Here is a 10,365-nt window from a genome sequence, read left to right on the forward strand (position 1 = left end):
CAGGCCTTGGGAGCAAAAATCCAGGTTGATGCAAACATAGACCCACCATCAGTGAAAGAGTTGGTATGTGAACTGTTACAGGAGCTTGACCCTTACAAATTGATGGGCCCTGACAATATCCACCTGAGGGTGTTGAGAGCTAGCTGATATCATAGTGAGGCTGCTGTCCTTAATCTCTGAGAAGTTGTAGAGTTTGGGGGACGTTCCAGAAGACTTGAAGGCAGCTAACATCACCCTCATCTAAAAGAAGGTCTTAAAGGAGGATCCAGGAAATTATAAGCCCATCAGTTTTACTTCAGTCCCTGGGAAAGTTATGGAACAAATCTTCCTGGGGGCTATCACAAGTCAAATGAAGCACATGATTGGGAAAAGCCAACACTGATTCACCACAGGCAAATCATGCTTGACAAACCTGATCACCTTCTACAACAAAGTAACCTGCTCGGTTGATGTGGGGCAAGCAGTGGACATTGTCTACCTGGATTTCTCCAAGGGTTTTGAAACAGTTTCCCACAACCTCCTCCTAGAGAAACTGATGTGTTATGGCCTAGACAAGTGGTCTGTGAGGTGGGTGAGGAGGTGGCTGATAGGCTGCACCCAGGGCGTGGTGGTAAATTGCTCTTTTTCAAACTGGCAACCCCTCACAAGTGGGGTCCCCCAGGAATCAATATTGGGCCAACGCTGTTTAATATCTTCATAAGTGATCTGGATGATGGGATTAAGCGCATTCTGATGAAGTTTGCCGATGATACCAAGCTGAGTGGGGAAGTGGACAGTTCGGAATGGAAAGCCACTCTGCAGGAAGACCTAGATAGGCTGGAAGAGTGGGCTAACAAGAACCTTATGAAGTTCACCAAGGACAAGTGTAAGGTCTTGCACCTGGGAAAACATAATCCAGGAGTGAAGCATAGGCTGGGATCCACCTGGCTGGAAAGCTGCTCTGTGGAAAGGGACCTGGGGGTCCCGGTGGACAGCAAGCTCAAGGTGAGTGAACAGTGTGCTCTGGTGGCAAAGAAAGCCAACAGGATGCTGGATTGCATCAACAAGGGCATCACCAGCAGAGATAAGTCATTATCCCACTCTACTCAGCGCTTGTCAGGCCACACCTGGAATACTGTGTTCTGTTTTGGTCCTCGCTATGCAAAAAAGATGTGGACAGGCTGGAGAGGGTCCAGATGAGGGCCACCAGGATGATCAAAGGACAGGAAAGCCTGCCATATATGAGGAAAGGCTGAGAGAACTGGGTTTGCTCAGCCTTGAGAAAAGAAGGCTTAGGGGAGACCTCATCACCATGTTTCACTATTTAAAGGGTGGCTACAAAGAAGATGGAGACTCCCTTTTTACAAGGAGTCACATGGAAAAGACGAGTAGTAATGGGTACAAGTTATTCCTGGAGAGATTCTGATTGGGCACAAGAGGAAAACTTTTCACAATGAGAACAAATAGCCATTTGAATAATCTCCCCAGAGAAGTGGTGGATTCCCCAACATTGGACACTTTTAAGATTCAGCTGGACTGGACGCTGGGCCATCTTGTCTAGACCGTGCTTTTGCCAAGAAAGGTTGGACCAGATGATCCTTGAGGTCACTTCCAACCTGCTATTCTATTGTTATAGCCCGATCTTTTTACCCAGTATAAACAAACTTTTCTCAATTATTAAGGGGACTCTAAAGTTCCCATGACTGGGAATGGGGGTCAGATACATATTACTTGTTTAGCTAGTGTGAAAAGCAAGAAAAGGACAGCTGCAAATACTGTTTTCACAGAAAAACTAAACATATGAGACAATAAAAGGCACATACAGTTCTTAAACACATTTAGATCTTGGTCAAACTTTAGAAACTTGATGACAGAAGTTCAGACAAAATTTGACTTTTTCTAACTAAGTTCAGCAACTAAAGAAACATTTGACAATAAGTGAATTACTGTGATTTCAAACTACGCTTTTAGAACATGCATTAGCAGTGGTTAAGCATGTATGATCATTCGTTCAACCCTTTAAACATCACTACTTTACAAAGAAGAAATGGAACAGACTGAGAAAACTGCACTTTTGATTACAAATTATTTAAGTCATAACCTGCCTAATCCTCTTTTTAAAATAGCCTAGCAAACAGACAACTTATTCTCCAGGAAACAGGCAGACAAATGTTCAAACTGCAACATTTGGCAGTGGTACTCTAACTTCATTACAGGATTCCTTTTTAACCATAAAAAAGTTTAGGTCCCTAATTTACTTCAAATAGTCATAAAATGAAAACTGGATAATCTCCAAATTAAGTTTCCAAATCCTAGTTAAACCTTACAACTGCCTTTGGCAAACATAAGATATCAATTAAATACGGCCAACATCCCCCCACCTTGTTAGATAAATGCTAAATACAAAAACCCTAGAAAAGAATGAATGTGAGAAATAGAATCCTTCAGTTTTTGAGGCAAGAACAGAAGAATTTGTACCCTTTGCTTCCTGTTTTGGTCAGGTCCAAAGAAGCTGTCCTACAGCTAGTTTTACACTTAAATTACTGCTCATGCTCCTCTGTCAGATACGAGTATGGAAAAACCACACCCCCGATCAACAGATCATGCATGCAAGAATCCTAATACAGATATATCATAATGGCATCAGAGTCTTTTTGGTAAAAAAAATCGTATCAAGAAAATTACAGAGCTGCACTGATATGCCAAGTAATAACTACAGACAACCCATTAATTGGGGGTTGGGATGCACAACTCCCTCATATAGATAAAATTCACTTTTTGCTACAACTAGGTACAACTGTTCAGCAACTGCAAAGATTTGACTTAAGCAGCTTAAAAAATATCTTATTTTACCAATTAATGCACAAATCTTAGTGCAACAGAATAATAGAGATTGGCTGTTCATTCCTGTAATTCTAAAATTAAAGTTCCAAATATTAACCAAACCCAATCTTTTCTTGACCACAAACTTATAAAGACATATATTATTCATTATGGTTTGTCCATTTGTATGGTTGACTTCTTTTCATTCACTTATAAAGCAGCTTTAAAGAAATAAAGCAATAGAAATTCTCCTAACTCCAGGGATATGTAAACTCCTTTTAAACCCATGTTGTCATTTTCTTTAAACTGTTACTCCTTGTTGCAGTTTCAAATAAGTAACAGGTGTTTCATCCTTTCCACCTAGGCAATTCTTTAATTTAATAGGCCCTGTATACATGAAAATACCCCTATGATTAATATTATGCTGTTGCATTTTTGAAAGCTAGCTATCAATAAATTTAAATTTATAAGTGTCTGAAAGAGCTACAGAAAACTGAGTGCATCGAAAAATGAAAAAAACCCAGTCACCTAATGTTTACACAGGCAACGTATCCTCTTCAGTTCTGAAAGTTTTGAGAAGTTTGAACACAAAAGCAACATGGCAATTTCAATTTCCTTCCTCCACCTTCAGTAAATTAAATAAAGATCAGCTCCAGAGAATCTCTACACATATGAGGAAGCACAAATATTTTCCTCTACATCTAAATAATTAAACATATTTTTTGAACAAAAAGATGGAAAGTTGCCAACTCATGCTACATGTACACACACAGAGGGAGGAGACTAAGCAAATATTGCACAACAGCTTTCCTGAAACCGAGCATCCAACTGTATGCCAAGTAGAAGAGTAGCGCTGCGTAAACACATGAATGGAACTCCAGATGGAAGCATGACAAGCCTCAGTGTCACTCATATCACGTAAGTGCATAAAACAATACGTCTTACACTTACTAGAGCAAGCCTCTTTTCACAAACCTAAGATTATAACCCTGGATACTGCTAGCCCCTACATGTTACAAAAGCTCTTGAACAGAAAGCAACACTCCTCGGCCATTCTCAAAAGCTACAGGTAACACAAATTATTGAAAAGTTAAAATAAAGGGAATTTGTCAAAGCCAATTTAAACACACATTTTTACATCCCAGAATTTACAGAGTTACCAAACACAGCATTGCATAGAGACCAGTTTCAGCTATGCATCAAACTTCCAACAGTTTAATTAAATTAATTTAAAACAATTAATAAACACTGATTGGCTTAGAAGTGGCTTATTTTTGTTGACTTGACATAGTTTAAACTTACAATTAACAAAAGCATCACCTGCACTAGTCAGTTTAAGCACAATGTCAAAACTTATGCAACACTTCCTAAGCAGTGCTAAGAAAACAGTAAGTCAATGATAATGATTGATTTTTATTCTACTGTACCAATATGAGTGTATTCAAAGTGACAAAATGTAGCTATGTATAATGAAAATAACTTATACAAGTGTTCCCTTTAAATTACATTATTGTTTTGATGTAGCACATACATAGCAGCAAGCACCCAATGTTTTACGACAACATCCTAATTAGGAGTTGGGAATGTTTGGCTGCGTGACTCGAATGCCTAAAACTCTGTCATAAGAATCAAAGCCATTTATAGCCTGTACTACTAGTTCATAATTTTTGATGCCACAAAAAAGTAACTGTATCCTACTGACTTTGAAAGCTGCTGTTCTAGAGTGCTGCACTCTACTAGCCGACCCCTACATTTTTCAAGTGATAGTAACATCTTTCAAGTGACAGTACAGGTCTCCATACTTCAACGTCACACATCCTGAAAATAGTCATGTTTATCTCTGAATGACCTCTTAGAAGCAGTCAGATGGCAGACCCATAAAACATCCGTTTTTCTTTCATTCTCTAAAAAAAAAAAAAAAAAAAGGAAAAAAATTGCAACTCTTCAAACACTTTTAAAAGCAGTCCAAGATGAAAGCCTCATGATAAGCTTCAAGACTATTACAATCAAGAAGCTAAGATTTGTTTTGTTTACATGAGTGCTTTCAGGAAGTTCTTAAAAGACAGCAGCCTAAACCGTGTAAAAGAAATTGATACATATTTAAATATATGTCACTCCGCTTTTCTGAAGGAATCAGTTAAATCCATGAAGTTTCTGAAGTCTTTTCCTATCAGTTACAGCAAATTACCAAATCAGGAGAGAGCATCCTACAGCTCAAGATCCAGACTCCCCTTTCTAATGCATAATTTCAGCTGCAAATTGATGACAGCATGTACATCAAATAATTAAATATTAATTATGTTTTGGGTTCATTTTCACATCAGTGCTTTAGAAAGTAGAGTTATCCTATTCCATAGGTGACAAAACCATTTTGCCTGGTGTTACTTAGAAGGGCAAGGTAAAAGCAAGAAATAGAAGACAATTCTTCTAAAGTTCTACACAATACCACCTTTATTTCTACTTACAGATTTCTCTTACTTTCTCTTACTATTTTTAGTCAGTATGCATTCAGTGCGTTTTAACAGCAATCTTCTAATTTCCATCTTAACATTCTCACCACATTTTAAAGCATATACAGATGGAATCCCAAGTCTTCCAAAGCACTTCAGTAACAATTCTGAACAATAACCTATTCTGAAAGTTAGTAGAAATGGAGAAGCCTAATGATTCAAAATTCACAAACCTGTAAGTTATGCTTGGTTCTGAGGATACATAGAAACTCAATATTTTCTGATTTTAAAAATCCATCCTATTTAGACACTACAGTTAATCTTGAAACATATTTACCCACAACAGCAAATAAGGAGCAGCCCCTGTTCCTTTTCATTTTACTTCTACACAAAATAAAACCCTGTCCATGGTATTACAAAGGCTTCTCAGTCGAGTTTTGCAAGTTTAAGACCCTATCTAAAGTCTTTGTTGTCATTGCAAGATTAACAAGAATAATCCACTTCTTGTCCTACTTTGTGTCATTTTTGGAGGTAGGAGAAAAACCTGCATCAACAAAAGAAAACCTCTTTCTCCTGGCATTCATTGCTGACCCACAATAGAAGTTTTGCCAACAGAACTATAAGGCAGAGACTTTGTAGAGTCGAAAGAGAGAATGGGAACTTTGGGTAGATGTCTACTACCTCATATTTACTGATAGCATCTGTGAAGACACAGACAGTGAAACAGAATGTATTGGAATGGCCCACTGCCTTCAGTGATTTAACAAAATTATTGACTTAGTAACAAAATAAAATACAACTGATCAGACAAACAGTTAAATGGACATACCATAGTACGTGACACAGTTAAATAGAGAAGTGATTTTGTCGAGACAGCTAAATAAAATACTTCTGGCTTACTTTAATGATTCTATTTTACTTTAGTTTTTAGGAGGAGATACTAACTTCTCCAACAAAAAATGTGAGGTTTTATGTTAATTTAAATGCTATTTTTACGAAAGAAAAAAATTCCACATATCAGTTTAATACTGATCTCCCACAGTGAGGCTTCAAATTAAGCAGATTTGCATGCCAAGAGAGCAAATCTAATATATTGTTTCATTAAATTTTAACATTCTGTTGAAAGCAAAACTTAGAGTCAAAATTAAACACAATGCCGCAAACAAAACACAAAACTTGGCTTGAGCTATGTTTTATACTCAAGAATATATTGTATTTGTAAAATTAGTTTCCCCTAAACATTAAAAATAACTGTTGCTCACACAGAAAAAGCAGACATCTAAAAGATATTTTTTCTTTTTGTTTCAGTCTCAACAATAACCACTTATATGTTTCCCCTATTAGATGGTAAAGATTCACATTAAAAATTAAACATGCATCAAAGATGTAGCAACACTGTAAACGGCCCAATGATTATAAGAACACTGAATTCAATGTTTCAGACCACCTACAGTCATAATGAAAACAAGTTTCATTTCACATGAGGCTCAATAATAATCCAAATCCATATATTATTTTTTTCCTCCATATATATCTACCCACTTAAAAGTGTACATATCTGCACAGAGATAACTGGCAAGTTGTGTTTCTAAAACGGACTGGAAAGCCTGTTGTTTCCCCAGCTGGCTACTGTTCAGGCTGTACCTTCTGACATGCAGACAGAGACAAGTTATCGGGAGAAAAGCATAAAGCTCCGAGGGCCGCAGCCTCGCGTTTGCGTGATACAACTGGTAAGTTGTTACGGCCGGTGCCATTCCCCCCAAACAATGCAGTGGTTTGGGGGGCTTAAGGAAGAGAGATCGGGCTGCAGCCCAAGCCACATCCACGCACCATGGTGCCTGCGAGAGCGAGATCCCCGGCACAAGGTCTCCCGCTCGTGTCCGCGCATCCCTCGGCCCAGCAGCCCCACGGCGCCGGGCAATCCCTCTCCCCCGCCGCCTCTCCCCAAGGGACGCCCGAGCACCGCGCGAGGCGGAGGGCCGGGCAGGGGCAGAGGGCTGTGGTCCCCTCACCCCGCCGCGGGCTTCCCGGGCGGGGGCGGCGGCGGCGCAGGCAGGTATCCCGCTTCCCGCACGGCCCAGCCCGGCCGAAGAGAGCCGCGGCGGGCGCAGGGGGCGGCGGCCACCATCCCCCCGCCGCGCCCCCCACGGCAAGGCCCCGACCCAGTCCCGGGGGTGGCGTAAGAGCCGAGGCTGTTCGCTCAGAGGGGACTCCGGCTGCACCGTGCCGTGCCCTGAACGTTCCACCCGCAGCACGACGGAACCGGCCCGCGGCGCTTCCCTACCCAAAAGCTCTCCACGAAGTACGCCATCATCACCCCACCGCCCCGGCCACCGGTGAGCCCGGCTCCGGCCGCCTCAGCCGCCGAGACGCGACAGAGGAAACGGGCGCCCCCGCGGCGCACCGCCCTTCCCGTTACGCTGCAACCGCCCCCTTCCACACAGCTCCACCGTCCGCCTCCCGGCCCCGCGCATGCGCCCAGCCAGCCGCCGGCCGCCGAGACTCGTGCGCAGGCACGCAGTGTGTGGTGCCCGCCCCCCGCGTGGAGGCGCATGCGGGAAGAGGGCGCCCTGCTGCCTCCTCTGCTGCCGCCGTTGGGGCGGCCCGGCCTTGGGGGTGGCGGCCTGTTTCACCCCTCGCCGCCTGCTGACCCCTCCTATCCCCTCGTACCCGGCCGGGCGGAGAGCCACCACCCGCCCGAGCGAGCAGGGCACACACGGCCCGGCAACTCCAATCCACGGCGAATGGCGGGGTGCCGTGTCGTGAGTGAAGAAACCCTGATCTGTAGAAACACGAACGTAGTTGCAGAGGGCAGACTCAGAAATCTTGAGTGCAACCCCCTCAAACGCATTCATTAACCACTAGGGACCAGTGCTGCAATGCTCGGAGGGAAAGAGACTCATGCTGTTTGAAGTGGCTTCGCATCCAAGCACGGTTCCAGCCGAGCAGGGTAAGATCCTTCAAAGCAGGTGGTGACTAGTCTTGCTGGAACGTTGCTGATAAAGCCCAGCTTACGCTCCCAACTGCCGCCTCTCGCAGGATTTTACAGTTCCACTGGCAAGCTCCTAAAAACAATGTGCTTCATCTAAAGCCAAAGAGTCTGGAGAAACTGTTGGCTTCAAACCTTCGTCTTCTTCAATCACGGTGCAGTTTCCAGACCCTTCATTGGCGTGATGCACATTGTTAGCCAGCGGGGGTGACGCTAATTGCTGGACCAGAACACAAGAGCTGCTGAAGTGCTGTCTGTGGCCAGTCTGTACCTGGAGTGCTGCTTTACAGTGGGAGTATCTTAGTATATTCTTCATGGCAGAGTCAGCACCACTGGGCTCTTTCTGGGACCCCAAAGAGTTCCTATTCTACCTTAATGATAGGATCCGTTGCCCAAGACAGCAGTTAGGTTTTCATTATTGACTAAAAATAGAGGGCCAGGTCTAAGCAGTGATGTGAGGGGCTGCAATTCATTGTCATATGTAAACATGTGGTAAGCGCTTTATCCAAACTTCATCTGTGGTTTTGTCAGCGCAAAACTTTATCTGAGATGTGAAAAGTAAGAAACTGATATTCCATGCTGGATGTTTAAGGTCCTCCCTTCCCCCTCATGGAAACTCTGTCCATTCTGGTTTGAAAATCTCACTTGCCTCCACCTTAATTCTGATGTCATTTGGCCTTTGTTCTCTAAGGTATTAGGTAAGGCAAAGAACAGAACATTTAAGTAATCCGTAAGAACCTGATGAATTCACCAACTTACATCAAATTTATGCTGATTAAAGACTTCTATGAAAGCCAAATGGGTAGGAAAACTGTAGTTCAGAGTTTTACAGAGCTATAAAAATCACTAGGCAGAAAACCCCAACCAACCCAAACCCAACTAGTTAGGGCAAACAAGACAGCCAAATCTGTATTATTCATACCAATGTAAGTCAGTAATTCTGCATGACAAAATTTCAACTACCTTCACCAAAGGTACTTTCGTGGAAGATGAACAATGTCATTCTGAACTGGTATTACAGTCACTGGTAACTGGCTCTAGCTTTAGTCCATCACTTCCTGTAGCTCCATGATAAGTTTAGGAGTTCCTTTCTTTCTAGTAATGGTCTCCCAAAGTGTTGGTATATGCAAAGTTTGCTAAGTTGTCAATGCCAAGACAGAAAACTTGTGGACCCCTTTCATAGCCAAAATATCTTAAAAGTCCCAGGACTGTTAGATCTGGATCTCCCTCTTTTGATAATAGTAGTAAGCACGTGTACTGTAATTCTAAACAGTAACAACATGCTATAAGACTACATTTAAGAAAAAATACTTTATGCAACTGTTTACTTGATATAAGTAAGCAATCTGCACTATGATCTGAAGTGAATATAAACATGATATGAACATAGTACTTTTTGCAGTCTGCGTTTCTATCTGTACAGATGTACACCAGGGCAAACAGTGAGATAAAAGCTGCATGATCAGAGCTGAAGGCTTTTATTCCATAGAAGATAGAAAAATACCTTTCGCAGGGACAGATGCTATGGATGGAAGGAGAGTTGGGTTCACTTCTACATTTCATAGAAAAGTTCCCATCTTCCACATGTTCAAAGCTATATAGTAATCCTTCATCTACTGCTACATCAAGATGTGAAGCAACTGCTGCAGCGCTGCAGCAATCTACCATCACTCAAACCCATCCTCAGGTTTTCAACAACAGCCTTCCACAAAAATTCGAGTGAAATGCAAAATCTTAGACCTGAACTGTAAGGCATACTGCAGCATAGGTACAGTTATATATAAAACTACTTTGATAGGGATGATGATCAGGTTCAATAGTTACGGTTTTAAGGCACATTGGAAATCTCCACAATAAAATTAATTTCTTAGGAGTGAACTTTCTCTTGAACTCCATATAGTGTCATAAAATGAGCTCTACCAGCAACAAAGGGCAGTTCTTAAACTTTGCCATTATAGATTCTGCATGCCAATCTTGCCACTTACCTTCTCTGTAAAGTAGCACATACTGAAAAATCCTTACTGAGGACAGTCCTATTATGCACACTGCTGCTTTGGAGAATGGCCTGGATAAGGAAGTCCTAGATTACTGATTACCTTGCTTTATGAGCTGCTGGATATTGTG

General features: G+C 42.0%; 1 protein-coding gene across 9 annotated transcripts in view; it reads right to left on the reverse strand.

Annotated features, from left to right (window-relative positions):
• FCHO2 (FCH and mu domain containing endocytic adaptor 2) overlaps nucleotides 1-7,660 on the reverse strand; it is a 97,540-nt gene extending 89,880 nt beyond the window's left edge. For 7 of the 9 annotated variants that reach the window (XM_054808885.1, XM_054808879.1, XM_054808884.1 and 4 more), the window contains exon 1: nucleotides 7,537-7,633. In XM_054808885.1, the coding sequence (XP_054664860.1) occupies nucleotides 7,537-7,566 (30 nt within the window). In that variant the 5' untranslated portion in view covers nucleotides 7,567-7,633. Of the gene's footprint in view, nucleotides 1-3,330; nucleotides 3,466-7,536 lie in introns of all 9 variants that reach the window. The other 2 variants (XM_054808881.1, XM_054808877.1) reach the window with 2 other exon arrangements.
• Between the last annotated feature and the right edge of the window lie 2,705 nt (nucleotides 7,661-10,365).

Source organism: Grus americana, chromosome Z, assembly GCF_028858705.1.
Source record: "Grus americana isolate bGruAme1 chromosome Z, bGruAme1.mat, whole genome shotgun sequence".
Classification (NCBI taxonomy): domain Eukaryota; kingdom Metazoa; phylum Chordata; class Aves; order Gruiformes; family Gruidae; genus Grus; species Grus americana.